We start from the raw sequence: 25,279 nt of genomic DNA, 5'->3' as shown, positions 1-25,279 counted from the left end.
ATCCTTTTTTATTGTACTTTAGATGAAGGTTTACAGAAGAAGCTAGTTTCTCATTAAACAGATAGTACACATACTATTTTATGACATTGGTTAACAACCCCACAACATATCAACACTCTCCCTTCTCCACCTTGGGTTCCCTATTACCAGCTTTCCTATCCTCTCCTGCCTTCTAGTCTTTTCCCGCGGGCTGGCGTGCCCCTTCAGTCTCGTTTTGTTTTATGGGTCTGTCTAATCTTTGGCTGAAGGGTGAACCTTGGGAGTGACTTCATTACTGAGCTAAAAGGGTGTCCAAAATCCATACCCTTGGGGCTTCTCCAGTCTCTGTCAGGCTAGTAAGTCTGTTCTTTTTTTGAGTTAGAATTTTATTCTACATTTTTCTCTAGCTCTGTCTGGGACCCTCTGTTTGGATCCCTGTCAGAGCAGTCAGTGGTGGTAGCCGGGCATGAGCTAATTGTACTGGACTCAGTCTGGTGGAGGTCATGGTAGTCGTGGTCCATTTAGTCCTTTGGACTAATCTTTACCTTGTATCTCTAGTTTTCTTCATTCTCCCTTGCTCCCAAAGGGGTGAGACCAGTGGAGTATCTTAGCTGGCCACTCGCAGGCTTTTAAGACCCCAAAGTAGAATGTAGAACATTTTCTTTATAAACTATGTTATTCCAGTTGAGCTAGATGTTCCCCATGACCATGGTCTCCATAGCCCTCAGCCCAGTAATTCAGTCCCTCAGGGAGTTTGGATATGCCTATGGAGCTTCCATGACCTTGCTTTTTTATCACAGTTTTTAAAAATTAAAAGAAAAACTTGTACTCTAATGTTTATAGCAGCATTATTTGTAATAGTCAAAAGGTAGGAACAACCCAAATATCCATCAGTGGACAAATGGATAAACAAAATGTGGTATATCCATACAATGGAATATTATTCAGCCATAAAAAGGAATGAAGTACTGATACATGTAACAACTTGGATGAACCTTGAAAACATTATGCTAAATAAAAGAAGCCAATCACAAAAGTCCTCATATCATACAATTCCATTCTCTGGTGGTGCAGTGGTTAAAAGCTCAGCTGTAACCAAAAGGTTGGCAGTTCAAATCCACAAGCCGTTCCTTGGAAAACCTATGGAACAGTTCTACTCTGTCCTATAGGGTTGCTATTAGTCGGAATTGACTTGATGGCAATGGGTTTATTCATATGAAAGTCTAGAATAAGGAAATCTGGGGAGACAGAAGGTACATTAGTGGTTGCTTAGGACTGGGTGTGGGGTGTAAGGGTTTTCTTCTGAGGGGATGAAATGTTCTGAAATTGGTGGTGGTAGTTGCACATATCTGTGAATATACCTAAAATCCCTGAATTGTATACCTTAAATGGCTGAATTGTATGGTATGTGAATTACATCACAGTTTCGGGTGTTACTCTGGAATACTCTTCAAAATATTTTGTTAAATAAAAAAAAATGCAGGAAAAAATAGTTTTTCTGCATCTTGATTATGGTGGTGGTCGTTATAGAATGTATTAAAAATTCATAGAACCGTACATCAAAAGAGAAAGGGAGTACTTTTCATAGTATGATAATGTAAGAAAGTGAATTTTTAAAAAATACAATAGAAATTGAAAGAGAAAGGGGATTAATTGTGACCAGCGTTGGTAGTACTGGTGATGGACGTCTGGGAAGTCTTCAGGGAGAAAGTCACCCTTGAGAGTACTTTGAAGAATGGTTTGACTCTGGACAGACAGATATTTAAGGAAAGGTTTGATGAAGAAAAGAAAGTAATTTCAGCCAATGTTAATACTGGGCAAAAGTACAGGGTAGGGAATTTCTGACTAGATAGGGGTGCATTTGCTGTTTAGTTCTGCTGAACTAAAATATGCATACAGGCATACCCTGGAGATATTGCAGGTTCAGTTCCAGACCACCACAATAAAGTTAATATCACAATAAAGCTGAGTCACATGAATTTTTTGGTTTCCCAGTGCATGTGAAAGTTATGTTTACACTATACTGTAGTCTGTTAAGTGTGCAAAGCGTTATGTCTTAAAAAAATGTACATACCTTAATTAAAAAATACTTTATTGCTAAAAAGTGCTAACCATCATCTGAGCCTTCAGCAACTCGTAATCTTTTTGCTGCTGGAGGGTCTTGCCTCAAAGTTGATCCTTGCTGACGGATCAGGGTGGTGGTTGCTGAAGGTTGGGGTGGCTGTGGCAACTTCTTAAAATAAGACAACAATGAAGTTTGCTGCATAGATTGCCTCTTCCTTTCAGGAAGGATTTCTCTGGAGCATGTGATGCTGTTTGATAGCATTTTACCCACAACAGAACTTCTTTCAAAATTGGAGGCAGCCCTCTCAAACCCTGCTACTGCTTTATCAATTAAGTTTTATATAATATTCTAAATCCTTTGTTGTCATTTCAACAATGTTCATAGCATCTTCACCAGGAGTAGATTCTACCTCAAGAAACCACTTTCTTTGCTCATTCATAAGAAGCTACTCCTATCCGTTGAAGTTTTATCATGAGATTGCAGCAATTCAGTCACATCTTCGGGCTCCACTTGTAATTCTAGTTCTCTTGCTTTTTTCCACTATATCTGCAATTACTTCCTCCGCTGAAGCCTTGAGCCCTTCAAAGCCATCCATGAGAGTTGGAATCAGCTTCTTCCAAACTCCTGTTAATGTTGATGTTTAGGCCTCATCCCACAAATCACGAATGTTTTCAATTTACTTCGCCCAGATCCATCATAGGAATCACTATGTATGGCATCTATAGCCTTACAAAATATATTTCTTAAATAATAAGACTTGAAAGTCAAAATTGCTCCTTGATCGATGGGCTACAGAATGGATGCTGTGTTAGCAGGCATGAAAACAACATCAATCTCCTTGTACATCACAATCAGAGCTCTTGGGTAAACAGGTACATTGCCAATGAGCAGCAATATTTTGAAAGGAATCTGTTTTTTTTGAGCAGTAGGTCTCAACAGTGGGCTTAAAATATTCAGTAAACCATGTTGTAAACAGATGTGGTCATTGAGGCTTTATCGTTCATTTATACAGCACAGGCAGAGCAGATTTAGCATAATTCTGAAGGGCCTTACGAGTTTCGGACTGGTAAATGAGCATTGGCTTCACATCTCACCAGCTGCATCAGCCCCCCGTAAGAGAGTCAGCCTGCCCTTTGAAGCCTTGAAGCCGGGTACTGACTGCTTCTCTCTTGCTGTGAAAGCCCTGGATGGCGTCTTCCAACAGAAGGCCGTCTCGTCTACCTTGAAAACCTGTGGTTTGGTGTAGCCACCTTCATTGGTTGTCTTAGCTAATAAAGTTAATATCACAATAAAGCTGAGATCTTCTGGATAGCTGGATCTTCTGGATAGCTTGTGCAGCGTCTATATCAGCACTTGCCGCTTCACTTCGCATTTTTAGGTTATGGAGACGGCTCCTTTCTTTAAACCTCACGAACCAGCCTCTGCTAGCTTCAGACTTCTCTCCTGCAGCTTCCTCACTTCTCTCAGCCTTCAGAGAATTGAAGAGAGCTAGGGCCTTGCTCTGTATTAGGCTTTGACTTAAGGGAAAGTTGTGGCTGGTGTGATCTTCTGTCCAGACCACTAAAACTTTCTCCCTATCAGCAATAGGCTGTTTCACTGTCTGATCATTCATATGCTCACTGGAGCAGCACTTTTCATTTCCTTCAAGAGCGTTTCCTTTGCATTCCCAACTTAGCTACCTGGTGCAAGAGGCCTAGTTTTTTGGCCTATCTCAGTTTTCAACATGCCGTTCTCACTAAGCTTAATCATTTCTGGCTTTTGATTTGAAGTGAGAAGCATGTGACTTCCTTTCACCAGAACACTTAGAGGCCATTGAAGGGTTATTAATTGGTCTAATTTCAATATTGTCATGTCTCAGGGAACAGGGAGGCCCAAGGCTAGGAAGAGAGACGGGAGAATGGCCAGGCAGTGGAGCAGTCAGAACACACACATTTATTGGTTAAGTTCGCCGTGTTATATAGGAGCAGTTGGTGGCACCCCAGATCATTAACAATAGTAACATCAGAGATCACTGATCACAGATCACCATAACAGACGTAATAAAGAAAGAGTTTGAAATATTGTGAGAATTACCAAAATGTGACACAGAGACACGGAGTACATTCTTTTGGAAGAAATAGCACTAATAGACTTGCTCAGTGCAAGGTTGCCACAAACCTTCAATTTGTAAAAATATGTATTATCTGCGAAGCACAATAAAACGAGGTATGCCTGTACAGGAAAAAGAGGCTGATTGTGGATTTCCTTGCCTGACAGGTTAAGAATTAAACACATTATTATATAGTCACTAAAAAAGCCATCAAAGGTATTTCATCAGAGCACTGCCTTATGGATCGTATTCTGTAATAACTATTAATAAGTAAATTGGAGACTGTTATGTTAATTCAGCCAGGTGGGAACGAAGAACTAATATAGGTGGCGGAGGTCTGAGTGAGGAGGGAACAGATGGTAATGATTTTTTGATATTGTGAGGAACTTGGGAGCTGGTTGGAGAGAGAGAAAAGTCTAAAAGTTAACTCTTAGGTTTTGAGCCTAAGTGACTGGGATGATAGTAGTACTATTAAGAAAAGAAAAAACAAGGAGAAAAAGAAAGAAAACTAGAGAAGTTGTTTTGGGAAGAAAGTTAACGAGTGTAGTTTGGGGTTGGTTTAGTTTGAGAATCTGGAAGCTCCTTTACTTAGAGAAGCTCTGAATAAGAGATACAGTGGTTGGTAGAGAGGAAAGGCAAAAAGAGCACTGGGCCAAGCCATCAGGAAGCCATTCCGGGCTCTCCCAAAAACTAGCTTAACTTCTCTTGGTCAGTCTCTTCCTTTGTAAAATGAGAGATTTGGATTAGAAAAGTGGTATATTATAGTGATTGAGAGTAAAGATTTTAGAGCCAGACTTTCCTGGGTTCTGCTGCTGACTAGCCTTTTAACCTTGGCCATGTTATTTATTCTCTCTGGGCCTCAGCTTTTATAAAATGGGGATAATAATTACATATTACCTAATGTGGTTGCTGTGAGGAAAATGTATATACACACATGTAAATCTTCATATAAATATTATTTAGAACAGTGCTTATTATTATATAGATGAAATCCCTTTCAGACCTGTTGATCTACTGTTAACATGGTCAATTTCTATGAGACTGGCATTCCATGGCAGAGATCAGGGCCAGGGATGTAAGCTAATGATTTATTTTCTAAGGTATTCTTGAGTAGATGGGATGAGATATTGAAGGAGAAAATGAAGAGAACATAGGAATGACAAGGAACAAATGTTGAGGAAAACTATTAGGGAGCAAGAGGCAGGAGCATATAGGAGGGGCCGACAAAAGAACATTCAGAGAAAGAAAAGGAGATACACTCATGAAAGCCAAGTGTAATAGAAAAGACAAGATCAAGGAATGATAGTCTTTTATAACAGAGACCACTTGAGCTAAGTTTGAAGGTTTATGGGAAGTATCTGATGGATAGAGAGAAGTTGAAGATAAAAGCAAAGGAAATTAATTGACGGAGCATAGTTTTGTTGATTCAAGTAGCATATTAGCCTCAAGAGGAAGGAAGATAATTTCTTCCTTTGAATTGGGATAAAAGAAGGGACTGATATGTGGTGATGCAATCGAATTCTGAATTGAGAAATTTAGAAATTAAGGAAGCTCATGTTGGATGCCTTCAAAGTTTTACAGAAATAGGAAGCAAGGTCATCTATAAAGGGAAAGGAAGGTAGAGATCAGAACTGAAGTATGTTCCTAAAGAGCTTTAAATATTTTCTCTAATTCTACCCTTTGTATAAATGAAAAACAAATTATCTGTTTCAATAATAATAAGTAATATTTACTGAGGTTTTACTGTCTGTCAGGTATCATGCTAAAAGCTTGTTTCAAACATAACACATCCCTAAGAGACAAGTGGTATTAGTAGTATTACCCACATTTTACAGAGAGTAACACATGAACAGAGAAGGGATAGAAAATCACTTAGTTACTTAGCTAACAAGGAACCAAGATTGAAAACCAGATCTAACTCTAAGCTCTTAATGATCACGCTTTCTGACATTTCATTTTGAAATTTTATTAAATCACTGAAATATCGCTTCAGGAATATACTTGAATTAATGGGACAGAACATAAAGTATAGAAAAACAGTCCTTATTTACAGTGCAGTTTAATTTTAATGAAATTAACATTTTAAATAAATGGAGAAAGGATGGATTGTTAGATAAATGTATTGGAGCAATTAACTATTCATGTGAAAAAAATTAATTTTGACCCCATATTTTAAAATATACATAATAGAAATCGGAGCAGTAGTTTTCTTTCTTATAGTTTTTGTTTTTTTATGTACTTTAGGTGAAGGTTTACAGAACAAACTAGCTTCTCATTAAACAGTACACATAGTGTTTTATGACATTGGTTAACAACTCCATGACATGTCAATACTCTCCCTTCTCAACCTTGGGCTCCCTATTACTAGCTTTCCTGTCCCTTCCTGCCTTCTAGTCCTTGCCCCTGGGCTACTGTGCCCTTTAGTCTTGTTTTGTTTTATGGGCCAGAACAGTGGTTTTCTGGCTTGGGGCAGGGCTTGACTTAGAAACACAGGGGAACTTTCTGAAATAATGGTAATGTTCTATAGTTTATCAGAATGTTGATTACATGGGTCCGTTTATTTGTTAAAACTTAGAGAATTGTATATCCAAAATCTGTATATTCTATCATATGTAAATATTAGTAAAAAAAAGGGAGAAATCCATATGTAAATCTCCAAGACCTTGTATGTAAATGCACCATGGTCCCCCGGTCCTAGGCCCTACTGCGTTGTGTCTGTCTTATATACTCTTAGGTTTCTTTCTAGGTTTAAAGAAAAGAAACACATTTATATCACAACATCATTAGCATAAATGTCATTTTCCCCACTGATGATGATATTCACAAGTGAAGAATGGTATTCACTTTCTGTGAATTCTACAAAAACCAAAATCTGACCTGTTTGTATAGTGATTTTGAAACTGGTATGTTTTAAGAGGCAGCCTAGTATAACAGAACTCTTACTGAGCTGGAAGTACTCAGGAGATCTGACGTTTGTTCTGACTCTACCACTGATCAGATGGGTAATCTGGAGCAAGTCATGCAATTTCTGTGGGCCTCAGTTTCCTTGTTGGCTAAATAAATGGACTGATGACTGAGGGTCCCTCCAGGCTTAAGATTTAAGAACCCTGTTAATTCACATGGATCTTAAGTGAAATTGATCACTCAACCCACCGTAAAAAAAAAAAAAAAAAAAAATAGGTGGAAAGACCATCTGAAAAAGTCTGAATTTTAAAATTGAGTTTAAGCTCAGTAACTTAAAGTAAGATTTTTTTTTTTTTTTTATGGTTTGAAACAGGTGACAACTAAAGCTAAGCAACTGAAGGACTCAGTTACCTGCTCCCCAGGTGAGTTAGCACCACTTTATTTTATGAATCTAAGGTGGTTTCTTAAAAATAAATACTTTTTTACAATAAGTTCTCTAAATACAATGGTGTAGTAATTTTTCCCAGTGAATTGTATTGGTCATATCCCTGAAGGGGTTGAGTTACAGGCAACAACTAAGCCAGTCCAGCCCTGTACATGCAGGAGGTGCCAAGGAGATGTATCTGAGGGGCTTAAAGAACTATGACAAACCTTGCTATTCTAGTCCCTCCAGGAATAACTGGAATTTTATTGGAGTCTTCTTACTCTTAGCTTGCACTCAGGAAGTAAGGAATGCCCCCCAAACCTTCCAACCTAACACAAATACTCGTCCCAGGGAGCGTAATGCAGATGAACAAGCCAGGGATCACCAAACCCTGAGATCTTAAAAAAGCCATCTGTGGAAAGAATTCTACTTGGAGTTCTCCAGCTATAGGAAGTAGAGCATTCCCAGATTCCTTTTCTACTAATAAGCTTGTTTGTCTGGGCATGGAGGCAGAGATAGGCAGTGAGATGTTGTGGGAAAGCCTGTCTTCAAGATACCCTCCAAAAATGCATTCTTGAAAAGATTTAGAGTAATGAGCAGACATTAATCTTATTAAAGCATTGGTGGGGGTGGTAAAAGTGTAAAGAGAATAGGAAATATGTAGTTGAACATTTAAGAAAATCTCTGAGGTGACACTTGTGACTTTGCCCTTTACTGTGAAATGTGGCGTCACAGTGTAGTGGAAGCAGCTTCAAGCAGAGAGCAAACCCCACAGTGTTGGTGGCTCATTTACAGATGATGAGAAAAAAGCAAAACGGGACTGATATTTGGCCTCATCCAAACAGTCTGCAGCTCTCTCCTATACTAGGCCTATGTCACATTGAATTCTGTTTTCTTTTTTTAATAGCCCTTAAAGATTTGAAGTATTTTGAAATAAAAATGTTTCTTTTGATTTTGTTCACTATATAATAAAGTGTTATGACTCCTTAAAGCCATAAAACCATGCTTCTGGAATATTAGAAATTCTAAATTTTTTTTCTAAGATTGTAGATACGTATCAAAGACTTTTCAAATAGAAAATTTGGGGGAAATAAAGCTGGTTTAACTGGCTAACACGCAAGGTGAAAATGGCCTTCCGATACAGATGAGGGACACAGTCAGATTCAAGTATTCGGTCCTTTCTTATGAGAGTCACATAGTGAGCAAGGAAAGAAATGTTCATTAATAGAAATTCAAGGAAATACAGATTTTTTTTTAAAAAAAGAACAAAATAAAAATCTACTGTTACTATTTTGAGAGATATAGTTCTTCAGATTTTTTTTTTGATGCATATATAATGTTTTTCTAAAATGGGACCATACCACAATATTGTTTTGTAATGTTTTTACTCCATATATATTCACATATCTCATAATATGGTTCTGTGTTGCTGTTGCTGTCATGTGCCGCCCAGTCAATTCTGACTTACAGCGAGCCTGTAGGACAGAGTAGAACTACCCCATAGGGTGCCCTAGGCTGTAACCTCCCCCCAAAAAAGTTCTAAATTTGCTAGCAGATTTTAAAATAAAATCAGTTTCTTCAAAATAAAGGTGACATTTTAATAATGAGTGTGAACTAACTGTTTTAAAAAAATGTGCAATAGGAAAATATTTCGAAAAGAGATTTTTGGAAGTATTTCTATTATTATGTATTATTTTGCGGCAACAATGTAAATGTGGCACTTATAAATACTATTATTTCTGAGGATTTAAAAATTTTGAAAATAGAATTTTAATCTGTTTAAACGTCTTTCAAACAAAATAAACTCATTTGTTAAAATTGTTAACACCTTCCATTTAGTTTGCAAGAACAACTGATTGGGTTGGGGAAGATTTCTATGAAAACCAGTTTATTAATTAGGATTGCAAATTGAAGATCAAAGTCTAGTGAGCACAGGGAGCAGTGTGCTACATTTGGATATACCTATCTTTGTGAGTTAGCTTTTTCAGCTCTCATGGCCATTAAAAATCAAGTGCCAAAACTGAATTTTGAACCGGCGCTTTAATTCAGTGTTTCGCCCAGTATTAGGCAATACTGAAGTATTTTCAATTTTATTTTTAATATTACCAGTATTGATATTTCTATGAAACAACAATGTGTTGTTTCATTTAATAAATACAATTATTTTTAGAATATTATTTTTCATCTTTATCTTTTAATTGATTTTGAATACCTTTTTTATATGTTTTATAATTAATATATTAGTAGAGTGGTACATGGTTATAATTCATAAATAAGTAAATATAGTGTACATTCAAAAAAAATTTTTTTTCCAAAAATGTTTTATAGATGGGATGCAAAACCCAAAGTATACAGAGATCATGCTTATAAAAAATGCTGCTTGTTTGTAAAAACAAAAGCCTAGGAGCAACCTAAATAACCAGCAGCAAGGGACTAGTTAAGTAAGTGACACCACGCCCACTCAGTGGATTACCACGCAGCCACTGAAGAGAGTGCGAACCTGCGTGTGCTGCTGCGGAGTCATGTCCAGGTAGTGTGCTCCCGTTAATGTACAAAGGGGGAGGAAAAGGCAAAATAATAATATGTGCTTGACTAATTATATTCTAGAAGTATATACACACACTCCAATTCATTATTGCCCCTGGCCAGGGCACTGGGAACCCCGCCTAAGAGAGACTTCTTTTTCATTATGTCCCCTTCTATACTCTGAATTTTTTATTGTGTGCAGGATTTATTTTTTACTTTTAAAAATCTAGTAAAAAAGGAAGAGACATCACTTCAAAAACTGAAGTAAAATACTACATCTTGGTAGCTAAATCTTAGCATATATCTATTATTATTTTCTCGGGACAACCTCTGTCTTAGTTACCTGCTGTAACATAAATACCACAAGTGGTTGCATTAAATAACAGAAGTTTATTTTTGCAATTCTGGAGGTTAAAGGTCCAAATCAGGATCTCAGCTCTGTCGGTGGCCCCGAACGTTCCCTGGCAACCCTGACATGGCATCTGTCTGGTACCCCCTGCCCCCAGGTTTAGATTCTATATCTTTTTATAAATCAAATGTGATTAGGGTTAGGACGTACCCTACATTGGTATGACCTCACTAACATGGCAAAAAAAAGAGAGCGCTATTTCTAAAAAGGATTACATCTACAGGTATAGCAGTCAGGATTCCAGTACATATTTTGGGGGGGACACAATTCAACCCATAACAGCCTCCTATAAGTAGAATTCTAGAGTCACAGGTAAATAGATATTTAAGGCTTTGCCTACATTTGACAAACTGTCCTCCAGAACAGCTAGACCTGCGCTGTATAATACAGTAGCCACTAGCCACATGTAGCTATTTAAATTCAGTTTTAATTTTAAAGTAATTAGATTTAAATAAGTTAAGATTTCAGTTCCTAATAGCACTACAGAACGTTTTATTGGACAGCCCCGGGCTAGACCAGTGTCTGCCCCCATCACCAATGTACGCATGTACCTGTCCTCTGCATCTTTTGGCCAGTTATTACTGGGTATTTAACAGTCAAAAAATGATAATTCTTTGTTGTAATTTGCATTTTTCTAATATTTTTTAGCTCTTCGTATTTCTTCCCTTGTGAGTTGTGTGTTTGTGTTCTTTGTCCTTTTATATTACTGATAATAATGTTGGTCTGTCAAAAGCTTCTGTCCTGTTAAAAGGTTTAAAGATTTGAACAAAATTTTTCATTTCACATTTAAAAATTCTGGTGATTTACTTGCATACTTGCTTGCCAGAGGCAGTATAGTAAGTTCGCGCTGCCAGACTCATTTTAGTTACGTTAAAGGGGTTTAAAAGCTCTGGATTCGGAAGAACATCTCTCCTTACCTAGTAAGTAGCAGGTTATTGCTTCTCAAACAGCTCACGACCCGATTCTATATATACCCATTATTCCTCACAGGAGTGAAAAAGACAAAGCCTGGAAATCAGACAGAGCTCGGTACAAACTCCGCCTCTGCTGCATTCTGAGACTTACTTTCCTTACCTGCAAAAAAAAGTTATGAGATAATGTTACCTGTCTCTAGAATAGTGTGAAAGTTAAATCAGTTATGCAAACTGCCTAGCACAAGGTCTGATGTGTGGTAGGCAGCTGTTATTGTCACCTGAATTGACCATCTGTGTGACATGACCTTTCCCATAGGAATCGTTAGACTTGCCGAACTCAAGTCAACAGCTCAGAATTCCAGACCCCCGAAGACCCCCACGGCGTTGCCAGATGACATCATCACCCAGCGAGAAGATGCAGAGGGGAGAGCAGAGGAGGAGGAGCAGGAAGAGCTGGAGGAGGGTGCAGGAGAGCAGAATGAGGCTGGGATTGCCGAAACCCGGGCTCGGAGGCGGAAGCCAGCCAGACTGCTTGAGACAGTAACAAGGGTGGAGCCAGAGGAGAAGTTCAGAGCAAAGAGGCAGAAGGACTTTGAAATATCAGAACAAAATGAATCCAGTGATGAGGAGAGCCAGAAAAAAGAGCGAACTCGTGCTGCAGAGGAGCCATGGACTCAGAATCAACAGAAGCTTCTGGAATTGGCATTACAGCAGTATCCAAAGGGATCCTCTGACCGCTGGGACAAAATAGCCAAGTGTGTGCCGTCTAAGAGTAAGGTGGGTGAGGAGGGAAGAGGCCTCTGCGCTGGTTTTAGGATACCACGGAAGTGGCCGGAGCAGTGCTACTTAGTTTTTCTCTCATCTTTTTGAAAGTATCTATCTACAGCTATCTGCGTGATATCTTATTTACCAGTTCCCTTCCAGCGTATTTCTCCTGTAGCATGTGAATCTCTGCGCTCAGTAGATCAGTGTGTGTAAATGTTTGCAATCAGTCATTGTACGGGCCAGTTAACTTTCCTCAGAGAAACTTCCTGTTGTAGAGCTCAGACTTCACACAACCACCCAGACAGCTTTCTGAGCATTGACTGTATGGGCCGGGCGGGGCCTGGCTCAGCAGCATCATGATTACCCTGAAAGGTAGTGTGGAGCACCTGTAGGTCAGCAGGATCTCTACCACATAGGGAGGCTCCCGTTACCCAAAGTGGGGAGATTTTTCATAAAATTATAAGTCCCTGTAGCTTAGTAACCAGTCTTTAACCAAGCGGCTGTGTGTGGTGGGCAATGTTATCATGATGTAAGTTGATTTTCGCTCATTAGGAACACTTAGTTGATCAAAGGCTCTAGAGCAGTATTTTTTGGTGTGGGGTCACCCTTTGTAACCTTGGCTGTTTATAATTGGCTTTTCTCCATGTTTACAGCTCTTAGTACCTGCTAAAACATATCTTCAGATAGTTCTCAAATAAAAACTCCAAAAGGAGGAAAGATGGGGTGCACCCTATGGAAAGCCAGCCCCCCACACTGGCCTTTGGTGTTCTCTGCCTTGTGATCTGATATTTTGGAGCTGTAGAGCTTCAGGGGGTGATCTTTTCAACTCAGACCTTTCTTGACACACAGCCTCATGGGGCCTCTTTCCTCGTAGCCATGCTCTTAGTCCAAGGCACCAAGGGACGCTCTGAAAAATCAAAAGAACCAGTCTGTCCTCTCGGCTCTGCCCGTCACTCTATCCTCTGGGTACATTGATGTTCATTTACATTCTTTTTCTTTTATTTTAATTGAAATTCTCTGTCGGAAAATCCAGCTCGTGGTCATGCACGTACCTGAGTGTGCGGGTCTAGTTATCTGTCACCTACTTTAAAAAATGATGAAGTTGAGAGTTCCTGGGCAGAAAAGTAAACCACTAGCAGTTGATCTACTTGAGATACAGGTTCTCTCAGCCTCTCCAACTGGTGTGCCCAAAGTCATCATTTCCCCTGAATTTTCTCTAGCATCTGTCAGACGTGTGTGAAAACCAACAGTGGCTTAGAATGAAGGAACTGGAACTGTAGATTCCCAAGGATGGAACACCCAGAAACTCATTACTTTGGAGTCTGGGAACCTTTCTGTTTTCAGCCAGAAATGAGAAAGGCTTGTAGTACCCTGCAGATGTTCCCATAAACTTTGCCTCACCTGCTCTGTGGCCTGGCTGTGGGGTTCTGACAGTGGGGACCCTGGGCTGAAGGCGGGTCTTTGCCTGAATTCCCTTGCAGGCCCGCTATTGAGAGCTCAGCAAACACGGTGTCCTTCCAGTGTTGAGTGCAGGTGGCGGGCTATGTTCTGCTTTGTGTGCTGTGCTGTTAGGGATGGCACAGCCATAAAGGAAAGGCCTGGGTTTATATTTATATTTTTAAATTAGTGCCCATACAGAAAAGGCACCTATTAGGAGAAACCCTGGTGGCACAGTTGTTAACAGTTCAGCTACTAACCAAAAGGTTGGCAGTTCGAATCTACCAGGTGCTCCTTGGTAACCCTATGGGGCAGATCTACTCTCCTCTATAGGGTCGCTGTGAGTCAGAATCTACCCAACGGTGATGGGTTTGGTTTTGGGTTTTGGTCATAGTACTACTAGGCTAAAATCCTGGGAAGAGAAGGTATATCGTCTGCCATAGCTCAGAAATCAGTTTGCACTAGATCTTAAATTAGTGAAGGCTTGCAGTACCATTGGGACTACTATTTTTTTAATAGAAGCAGGATGGATTTTGGAAAATACCTTGTGATAAACCATGAAAGTAGTGAGGCCAAGCCCCTCCCCACTGTCATCCTATCTCTGCCCTCGTCATGAGTCCCCACCCCAAGGGTGACAGCTACAGGCAGCCAGGATCTGTAGCCCTAACAAGGTGGAAGAGAGCCCCATGGCATGATGTGGGAGGACTGAGAGAGTAGGACAGAGTCCCAGCACACTCCATGCCAGTGTCTTGGGGGCTGGGCTGGTGTGGCCCCACAAGAAGGCCTCAGAAGCTCCTTAGGGAAAGGCAAACCCAGAATGGGAAAGATGCTACCATGGATGCCTGGCCTCAAGATTTTTGGTTTTTCTGAAATGACTTAGTGAAATTTTAAAATTATACTTGTAGTTAGCAAGTTGACATTCGTGATCATAATGTGATGTGCCTCACAGACAGCTGCCCCTGGCTCCCTTATCCCCATGGTTAGCACCTACACTTCAGGCTGGAGGTTCAGCAGTGGACACAGACAGGCCTCCTTGCACCTGTCTAGCCAGCTCAGTCATGTGACCAGCTGGACTCACCTGGCCAGGTAGGTTTGGGACAGAGCCAGTGTGCAGAGTGAATACACAGGAGACCTCTTCACTAGCCTGGGCCCCGGCCAAGAAGCTGGCCACGAAGTAGGCTTATCGCAAGAAGAACCCCACAGAAACTTATGCCGACTGTGGGGTCCCTGTTTTCACCTCTCTCTTTTTCTTCCTGCAGGAAGACTGTATCGCTAGATACAAGTTGCTGGTTGAACTGGTCCAAAAGAAAAAACAAGCTAAAAGCTGAATATTTCGGAAGATGATGTTCACTTTCATTTTCCAAAATGAATAGTTCAAAGATCTTATGCAGAAATTTGCATTTTGTACCTCAGTATTTCTATACGTCATGTGCCTTAGTAAAATAAATAAATAAATAATAAGTGTTTGCTCTATTGTTGAACCCAATACTGTGTTGAAGAGAAACAAAGGATTTGGGTATTTTGCAGATTATTTTTTCTCATCACTGCAAAACTTACTTTCTTGGGGAACAAACTGAATAGTGCTTCCTAATGATCAGGCAAATGTATGTTTTTGAAGTGAGTGAATTATGAGTGAACTAATGTGTAAGAATTAGTTCACTCATAATTCACTCACTTCAAGAATTAGAACTTAATGTGTTTTAAAGAAACCATGACCAGAAAACACATCAGTTAATGTCTCCATTGGGGGTTGAGAAGCAGGATGAAGTTACTTGGCGAGAAAAAAAAAAAAAAAGATTGGTATCCAGCTAGCTGGCTAAGAACAGTGTGAGGTTATCTGAATTACTTATATATACCTAGAAAAAATAAGTCTACATTAACAAGGACGTAAGGTGCTTGGTAGAAATGTGTCCCCAGCTGATAGAATTTCCAGGAAACATGCAGGAAAGTTTTTAGGAACTAATTAAATTGGGTCTTATATTTTAATACCTAAGTTAAAATCACTATGTTGAACTGTTAATTTCTGTTGAACTATGTATTTGTGTTTGAGCTGTCATTGTCACCTGAGCATCCCTTTTTAACTCTTCTGTCATTTGTTCAGAGCTTAGCAATTTTTTTGTAAGTGCAGATTGCCTAAACTTGAAAAACATTAAGATAACCAAAACGCATTTAGTGGAAATGATTTGACGAAATATCTATACAGATGTCATTTTTCTCTAAGGATTGAAATGAGATGATAGTTTCCTGGGGAAAAGTTTGGGTGGCAGAGGACACCATTTAGCTCTGTAATTTTCTCATCTGTAAAGGGGGACAGTGGACCAGGCGATTCGGACAGCAGAAGAGGCCCCCGGGCCTCAGGCGGGTGCCATGTTAGGGACACACCTGTGACTTCTGACACAGCTCCCTGGGTGAGACATTGCAGTGAACTCACCACCTCGGAGACCTCTAAGACCATAGTCCCCAATTCCAAAAGGAGCAGTCGAAATGTAAAAAACAGCAGATTACAAACGAAGTGGCTGGATTGTCATTGCGTCTTCACTGAACTCACTGAATCATCCGACAACAGCCTCATCTCAGTCGTGGAGGAGGAGGCTGCCGAAGAAGGTGGCACCTTCGTGGGAAAATCTCTTCACCAAGTTAGGGAACTGTTGTTGGTTGCTGTAGAGTTAGCTTCGACTCAGAATGAATGAAACATTGCCCAGGCCTCCACCATCTGACATGATTGTTGGTATGTTTCAGTACATTGTTGTGGCTGTGGTGTCAGTCCCTCTCACTGAGGGTTCCTCTCATTTTCATGACCCTGTACTTCACAAAACATGTCCTTTTCTAAGAATCAGTTGCTCCTGATGACGGTGTCCAAAGTAAGTGGGCTGAAGTCTTGCCATCCTTGCTTCAAAGGAGCATAATCCATTGCCGTCAAGTTGATTCCTACTCATAGTGACCCTGTAGGACAGGGTAGAACTGCCTCAGAGTTTCCAAGGCTGTAAATCTTCCTGGAAGCAGATCACCGCATCCTTGTCCCAGGAGCAGCTGGTGAGTTCAAACTGCCAACCTTTCAGTTAGCAGCAGAGCGCTTAACTACTGCGCCACCAGGGCTGCTCTGTAAGGAGCACAGGTTTTCCTAAAGGGAACAGGAAGGTAGAGGGTGTATGGATTCCGTTCTTTGGTGGTGGTGTCCCCTTCCAGCGATGCCCGCCCCACCCCCCTCCCAATAACGAGCCAAAGCTGAGTCCATCACAGCGCCGTCCTTGGTCACTGACACTGCACCAGGCACACAGGTTCTTCCCCAGGACTTTCACCCCGGGGCTGGCAGAGCTGTGAGTGGTTACTCTGCATTCGCTGCCCCAGCCTATCTCCCCGTTTATATGGAGACATTTCAGAGACTAAAACTCATAAATGGAGAACAAAGGAGAGCAATGAATTATTCTGGCTGCATTCCAAAACCTGGCTCCCTCTGGCCCCTGAGCCCAGCTTCAGGCCTCTCATGCAGCTGATTGTCCAGCTTGTGACCTTCTGTGCGCATCCTTCCATTAAGTACCCCTTTTTTTATTTAGGGTACTTTTAATTGGGTTTCTGTCCCTTCCTGATGCTCCCCCCCCGTCCCGCCCCGAAAAGAAAAAATCCTTTGCAAGTTTTCTGAGTCCTTCCCATGGGGAAAGTCCCCCAGGGATCCAAAAAATGCTTTATGAAATACACTTTATCATACAGTCCCTTAATCTGCCTACCAGTCTTTTCTAGACTCCTGGCAACCTTAAGGAAGTAAGGCTCTAGTCATGGTTTTCTACTGATGACTGGCTCTGCCACTAGCTCTTTTAAAAAGAAGTCATAAAGGAATCTTTTCTCCATAGCATCCCCTTTTCTGGGGACACAGACTGGCAGCTGAAGATTTTGTTGAAATAGGAACAATGGGCCGAGGTTGGGAGCAGACTTGATTGTACCCAAACTCCCGATTGCACAGCCCTGGTTCAGATGCATGAGTGTAACCCCGCAGGAAGCAGACCCATGGCGCTCAGTGTGAGTGGGGCCGTGGTCAAGAAAACAAGCCAGCCTCCAGAAGGAATTCCTATTCAGCAGGGAGAAAGCACATCCCCCAGAGCAGTGCTCACTGAAATCCCGTGTCCTGTTCTCCAGGTCCAAATGCACCACAGATGCACTCCCCAAACCCAAGAAAACTCCATGTCTTCCCAGGAACCTTCTCTGGCCAGGATCCTTCCTCTTCCCTCTCTGCCCTCACTTGGGAGACATCCCCCCACGGTGTGCTCTTCACCCACCTCCACAAGGAGCCTTCACTGGGTTTCTGTTCTCACCTTTTCTCATGAGGATCAGCCAGTGTTCTTTTCCCTCCCTCTTCACTCCAGAATGTTTTTGAGGAAAAGAGAGAAGTTGGCTCTGGACACACACTGCCATATCAACTTCTTTTTAATCTTTGTAGCACGAGGCCTGGCTAAATATGAACATGGAATATTACGACGGGAAGGGACTTTCCCAAGACCCTGGTCTTGAATGGCAGAGGCCCTGGGCTCTGGGCTCCAGCGCCTGACTCGCAAAAGCGCTGGGGACACACTCCTCCGTAGTGAGACCAGAACTAAACCCCCACGCCCAGCGCTGCAATTTCCTAGATAGATTTGGAACTTCTTTTTGGGAATTATATTTAGGGCCTGTATCGAGGACATCATACATGAAGAAAGCAAGAGGTCACTGAAAAGACAGGAAAGAAAGAAAAGACCAAGATGGATGTCAGAGGAGACTCTGAAACTTGTTCTCGAACGTCGAGCAGCTAAAGCAAAAGGAAGAAATGATGAAGTAAAAGAACTGAACAGAAGATTTCAAAGGGCGGCTCGAGAAGACAAAAGCACTGTAAAGACACATGCAAAGAGCTAGAGATGGAAAACCAAAAGGGAAGACCATGCCCCGCATTTCTCAAGCCGAAAGAACTGAAGGAATAATTCAAGTCTCAAGTTGCAGCAGTGAAGGATTCTATGGGGAAAATATTAAATGACACAGGAAGTATCAAAAGAAGATGGAAGGAATACACACAGTCATTATACCAAAAAGAATTAGGCGGCTTTCAACCATTTCAAGAGGTAACATACGATCAGGAACCAATGGTACTGAAGGATGAAGTTCAGGCTGCCCTGAAAAAAGGCACTGGCAAAAAACAAAGCTCCAGGAAATGACAGAATATCAACTGAGATGTTTCAACAAACAGATGCAGCACTGGAAGTGCTCACTCGTCTATGCCAAGAAATTTGGAAGACAGCTACCTGGCCAACCACCTGGAAGAGATCCATATTTATGCCTATACCCGAGAAAGGTGATCCAACCGAAGGCAGAAATTATTGAACAATATCATTAATATCACACGCAAGCAAAATTTTGCTGAAGATCATTCAAAAGCGGCTGCGGCAGTATATCGACAGGGAACTGCCAGAAATTCAGGCCGGATTCAGAAGAAGCCGTGGAACCAGGGATGTCATTGCTGATGTCGGATGGATCCTGGCTGAAAGCAGAGAATACCAGAAGGATGTTTATTTGTGTTTTATTGACTATGCAAAGGCATTCGACTATGTGGATCATAACTAATTATAGATAACTTTGTGAAGAATGGGAATTCCAGGACACCTAATTGTGCTCCTGAGGAAACTGTACGTAGATCAAGAGGCAGTTGTTTGGGCAGAACAAGGGGATACTGAGTGGTTTAAAGTCAGGAAAGGTGTGCGTCAGGGTTGTATCCTTTTACCATACCTATTCAATCTGTATGCTGAGCAAATAATCCGAGAAGCTGGACTATATGAAGAAGAATGGGGCATCAGGACTGGAGGAAGACTCATTAACAACCTGCATTACGCAGATGATACAACCTTGCTTGCTGAAAGTGAAGAGGACTTGAAGCACTTACTGATGAAGATCAAAGACCACAGCCTTCAGTATGGATTGCACCTCAACATAAACAAAAATCCTCACAATTGGACCAATAAACCACACCGTGATAAACAGAGAAAAGACTGACGTTGTCAAGAATTTCATTTTACTTGGACCTACAATCAATACCCATGGAAGCAGCAGTGAAGAAATTAAAATATGCATTGCGTTGGGCAATTCTACTGCAAAGGACCTCTTTAAAGTGTTGAAAAGCAGAGATGTCACCCTGAAGACTAAGGTGCGCCTGACCCAAGCCATGGTATTTTCAATCACATCATATGCATGTGAAAGCTGGACAGTGAATAAGGAAGACCGAAGAATTGATGCCTTTGAATTGTGGTGTTAGCGTAGAATATTGAATATACCATGGACTTCAAAAAGAAGAACAAATCTGTCTTAGAAGAAGTACAACCAGAATGCTGCTTAGAAGCAAGGATGGTGAGGCTGCGTCTTATATACTTTGGACATGTTGTCAAGGAGGGATTAGTCCCTGGAAAAGGACATCATGCGTGGTAGAGTAGAGGGTCGGTGAAAAAGAGGAAGACCCTCGATGGGATGGATTGGCACAGCGGCAGCAACAATGGGCTCAAGCATAACAAGGATTGTAAGGATGGCCTAGGACCCAACAGTGTTTCCTTCTGTGGTACATAGGGCTGCTATGAGTCCGAACCGATTTGAGGGCACCTAACAACAACAATTTTTTTTTTTTTTAACAACAACATCATTTAGGGCCTGTAGTACGTTCTTGTGAATATTCTCAACAAGGGGTGTTAACTTTGTCTTGTGAGGATAAATTTGATACAGGAAATAGCCACAGTACGTTCTGAGGATGGGCAGCATCCCTGGAACAAGAGCAGCCCTGGGCTCCGCCTCCAGGGGGCGGAGCTTGAATTGGGCGCAGAGCGGGTTGGCGCTCATCCTTTCTAGGAACCACTACGTGCAAGGCCGCATTGCTGCTGAGGACAGTTCCCCAGGGCACATTTGGAGTCAGACCTCCAGGTGTGACACCCCTGGGCCGTGTTGCCTCTTTCTCGCACTGTGGCTGTTTTAGCTTCCACGGCAGACACATTCCTTGGAATGCTGGAATTCCTAGCCTCAGGGCCTGGGGGGACCTAGGCCTCTGGGTGGACTTACCTGGGCCTGGGAACTCTGCAAAGAGTACACAAAATCTTCTGTTTCAGGTGTGCAGTTTTCTGGAGCTAGGGTCCACATCTTTCATTAAGTCCCCAAGTATCTCTCAGTCAGAAAGGCTAGTAACAAGTCTCTGCTGTAATACTTATTCTGCATTAGCACACGGAGGGCCAGTGTGTTACGACAGAAGGTCCTTAGACTTGGCCTCAGGCAAAAGGAGGACCAGGTTCCACAGACCCTAATGTCTGAGAGAAGGAGCCCTGGTGGTGCAGTGGTTAAGTGCTTGGCTGCGAACCAAAAGGTCGGCGGTTTGAACTCACCAGCAGCTTCGCAGGAGAAAGATGCGGCAATCTGCTTCCTAAAGACTACAGCCTTGGAAACTCTATGGGGCGGTTCTATTCAGTCCTATAGGGTTGCTCTGAGTCGGAAACCACCGCAACGGGGTTGGTTTTGGGGTTTTTTAATGTCTTAAGAGTACTGAGCTTCCTCAGTAGAAGCCCGCCACAGTGGCGGGCCCACCGGGCACTGCGGACGTGCGGTCGACTTTCTCCTTTTCTCCCACCCATGTGCTCCTCCTCTTTCCAAGTGATCATGGGTCTATCTTCCCCTAGGCTGACATCCGGCCTGGTCTCCAGCTTTTCTTCCTCAACCATATGGTTTAAGGAAAGGGTAGAGTTAAAAAGCCCACACCTGAATCCTAGATCAGGTCCAGTGAGGAAGGAGTAGGGACAGAGATAAGCAAAATGATTTGATTGCCTGGCATTCGTGTGTAAGGAGGGTGGGGTCGGAGGGGGCTGTGCGGGTGAGGAAATAGAGGCGAAGCCTGAGACCTTTAGATTCCCCTAAATCCTCACCCCTCAGACCTCAGCACAGATCGGGTACCAGTAGGTGCCCGATCCTGCTAGATGTGGAGAGCACCGCGCGATGCTGGTGGCCTCCACCTCTGCCACCGCGGGGCCTGCTGGCTGGCCGGGCTCGGACTGCTCGGATCAGCCTCCTCCCTGCCAGGCCACCGTAGGTCTTTAAGAGAACCGAGGTTTGGGAGTCTTCACTCTCATCCTTCTGGTGATCCAGCCTTGTGTCCTTTAAACCAAAAAACCACACCCATTGCCCTCAAGTAGATTCCGACTCATAGGACAGAGTAGAACTGCCTCATAGAGTTTCCAAGGAGCAGCTGGTGGACTCGAACTGCTGACCTTTTAGTTAGCAGCCAAGCTTTTAACCACTGCACCACCAGGGTTCCCTTAGGGATTTTAATTTACTTTCCCCACTGGGCAAAATCTTCAGCCACTGTTTGTCTAAAACGTTTAGAGCAGCAGTTTTTAAAGCCCAGTCACATGTTATCTCATCATGTCCTCACAACTTCCCTGAGTGGTTGAGCAGAATCTGAGGGAGTAGCCCTCTCCCCTCCCGCATTATGGCAGGCGTTACCAGCCAGCCACCAGCTTCCACAAGGATCAGGAAGGTGCTGGGAAGTGCAGTCTGAGTTGTGGTCCTTTCCACCTGTGAAGGAGCTTTGTGTCTACTGCTTTCAGAATGCTTTGTTATTAAAAATTGGCTGGAGGAGGGGATTTCTCATCTGTAGACCACATAGCTTAGATTTTCACAAAAAACCTGATTCTTCTTAGAATTTTGCGATTTTGGGAACTACCTACAAGTCTTGCACTCTTTTCTCTCTTCGACTTGACAAACATCCCGACGCCCAAAAAAACCGAACCTGTTGCCGTCGATTCCAACTCATAGTGACCCTATAAGAAGCCCTGGTGGCGCAGTGATTAAGTACTCGGCTGCTAACAGAAAGGTTGGTGGTTTGAACCCACCAGGCACTCTGCAGAAGGAAGATGTGGCAGTCAGCTTCCTTGAAGATTACAGCCTTGGAAACTCTATGGGGGTAGTTCTACTCTGTCATATAGGGGCACTGTGAGACCCAACCCCACTAGACAGTAATTTATTTCATCTGGAATATTGTAGCCAATATTCCAGATTTACTCTTTTACTGGTTGTCTTAGTCACCTAGTGCAGCTGTAACAGAAATACCATACGTGGATGGCTTTAACAAAGAGAAATTTATTTTCTTATAGTAGGCTAGAAGTCCCAATCCAGGGTGTCAGCTCCAGGGGAAGTCTCGCTCTCTGTTGGCTCTGGAGGAAGGTCCTTCTCATTCGTCTTCCCCTGGACTAGGAGCTTCTCCACACAGAAACCCTGGGTCCACAGGACTGCTCTGCTTCCAGTGCTGCTTTCTTGGTGGTATGAGGTCCTCAACTTTACTCCCTTCCCTTTCCTTTTATCTCTTGTAAGATAAAAGATGGTACAGGGCACACCCCAGGGACACTCTGTAGGTTGGATCAGGGATGTGACTGGAGCAAAGGTGTTACATATCACCCTAATCCTCTTCAACATAATCCAATCTTGCCTCATTAACCACAGGCAGAGATTAGGATTTACAACATACAGGAAAATCAATCACAAAATGGAGGACAACCACACAATACTGAGAATCATGACCTAGCCAAGTTGACAGATGTTTTGGGGGGACACAATTCAATTCACAACACTGGTGTATTTTCAAATCCCGGTTTCAATTTTGGAACAAAATTATAAGCTTTCTACTGTAAATATTTTTGGATACCTTGAAAAATGTCTCTTGCTGCAGGACTTTCTCTTGGTATATGCCGATCCCATCCCCTGAACCAAGTGATACCTTTGAAAGTAGAGAACTAAAAGCTCTTTAAAATACCAAATATTCCATCCTTTTTTTTTATTTATGTTTTACGAGTCTCTGGGTGTTGCAAAGAGTGACGTGCTCCACTACTAACTAAAAGGCTGATGGTTCGAACCCACCCACAGGTACCTCAGAAGAAAGGCCTGGCTGTCTGCTTCCATAAGGTAACAGCATTGAAAACCCTGTGGAGTGCAGGTCTATTCTGCAACACATAGTGTCACCCTGAGTCAGAATCAACTTGATAGCAACTGGTTTTGTTTTTTTGGTACTTGTGTCTTTGGTGTATTTATTGTAGATGTTATTGTTGTTTTAGCAGTTAGGTTTTTTTCTAAAATTTAAATGGCACAATTTAAATTGTGAGGTTCTATACAAACTGGAAACCCTGGTGGCTTAGTGGTTAAGTGCTATTCTATGGCTGCTAACCAAAACGTCAGCAGTTCGGATCCACCAGGCGCTCCTTGGAAACTCTATGGGGCAGTTCTACTCTGTCCTATAGGGTCACTGTGAGTTGGGTCAACTTGATGTCAACAGGTTTCAGGTTTGGTATACAAATAGGATGACCATAGGTCCCAAGTTGCCCAGAACGGTCCCAGTTTATACCCGAGTACATCCTGTTTGGACATTATATAGTCACCCTGTTGCTAAAAGATAGCCAATACCAAAGCCCACAGACCCTTGAGGGATCCTGAATTCTCCCAAGTAGATGGCTGAGAGATTTTGCCATTCATTTTGTTTGTTTTTGGCTTAGAAAAGCCCCAAGGGTGGAGTTGTTTTCTCGATCCTGACCCCCAGCTCCTCCTGAGGCACCAACTCACTCAAGGGAAGGCTGAGACTTGGAGGACACGGATCCTGACAAGGATCTCCTGCAACCAGGCTCTTCTCACCACCTGTACTAGGCAGGCCTGTGTGACCCCAGTCAGGCTATCTGGGTGGTCTCAGCCATTTCAAGACCTGTGACTTGTGTCTGGGGGTTGAGGTAAAGCTTCAGAGTGAGACCTCTGTGACTGCAGTGGCTAAGACTGATCTAGTCATTAGATTTTGATATTTTATCCTAAGTTTTAAAGTCCTCCCCTTCCCCACAATTAACGAACCTAAAACAAAGCCAACTTTCCAAATAATTGGCTGAAAAACAGCTGGCATTTTCTCAGCTCTGGAGTCACCCTTTATGACTCATCTGTGAACACGCAGAGACGGGCGGTGTCACGCCCAGGCAGGAGTTGGTCACAAGGTGTCTGTGTCACAGGCCAAGCCCAAGGGAGTGAGGCAATCAGCTCCGAGTCCCACAGCCTCTACAGGGTTGTTTGCAGGCATCAAAAGCAGCACAGCAAAGCCTTCTGCAAACTGTAAAGGTGTCGGAGGCACTGGTCTGAAATCTAAACACTGGGAATTGCTGTTCTTTTTCAGTCCTGTGTAGAAGTGTGATGCAGTTCTTCTCCCGACTGAACCAAGCCCATCTCTAACTCACCTGTAGCTCAGGAGCCACATGTGCTTGGACTGGACGCCAACTCCGCTCCTTGCTTTGGCAATAATTTCAGTCTCCTGCCTGAATAAATTACTTGGCCTTCAGCCTCAGACTTTATTCTCTGGGGCGCTAAATCATCACCTTTGTGGTGGTGCAGTGGTTCAGCACTTGTGTGATAACTGGAAGGTTCCAAGGGGAGAAAGATGTGGCAGTCTACTTCTGGAAAGATTTACAGCCTTGGAAACCCTGTGGGGCAGTTCTACTCTGTCATATAGGGGTGCCGTAGTCGGGATCAACTCAATGGCAATGGTTATTATTATCATTTTTTAAACCTAAGAGGCTACAATTGTTCTCTGGTTTGGAGGAAAAAAGAAGAAATGGCTCTGTGTAAAATAGAAAAAGAGAAACGACTTAAGCAAACTGCTTCTCAGGCAGAAAGATACTACTAGTGTCTGAAATAGCAATGTCTTTAAGAAAGCTGGGAAACTGTTCCCAGTGTTGTTAACTACCCCCCCCCCCGCCCCCAATTT

At 42.4% G+C, this 25,279-nt stretch overlaps 1 protein-coding gene across 4 annotated transcripts in view; it reads left to right on the top strand.

The window, feature by feature from the left end:
• Positions 1-16,020, top strand: part of DNAJC1 (DnaJ heat shock protein family (Hsp40) member C1) — a 334,787-nt gene extending 318,767 nt beyond the window's left edge. For all 4 annotated transcript variants that reach the window (XM_003410555.4, XM_064284912.1, XM_023548868.2 and 1 more), the window contains exons 10-12: positions 7,411-7,459; positions 11,627-12,087; positions 14,772-16,020. In XM_003410555.4, coding sequence (XP_003410603.1) covers positions 7,411-7,459; positions 11,627-12,087; positions 14,772-14,840 — 579 coding nt within the window. In that variant the 3' untranslated portion in view covers positions 14,841-16,020. The remainder of the gene's footprint in view (positions 1-7,410; positions 7,460-11,626; positions 12,088-14,771) is intronic.
• The last annotated feature ends 9,259 nt before the right edge of the window (positions 16,021-25,279 follow it).

The sequence above is a fragment of the Loxodonta africana genome, chromosome 4, assembly GCF_030014295.1.
Source record: "Loxodonta africana isolate mLoxAfr1 chromosome 4, mLoxAfr1.hap2, whole genome shotgun sequence".
NCBI lineage: Eukaryota > Metazoa > Chordata > Mammalia > Proboscidea > Elephantidae > Loxodonta > Loxodonta africana.
The sequence above is the reverse complement of the archived record's forward strand: the minus strand, read 5'-3'. Positions and strand labels throughout refer to the sequence as shown.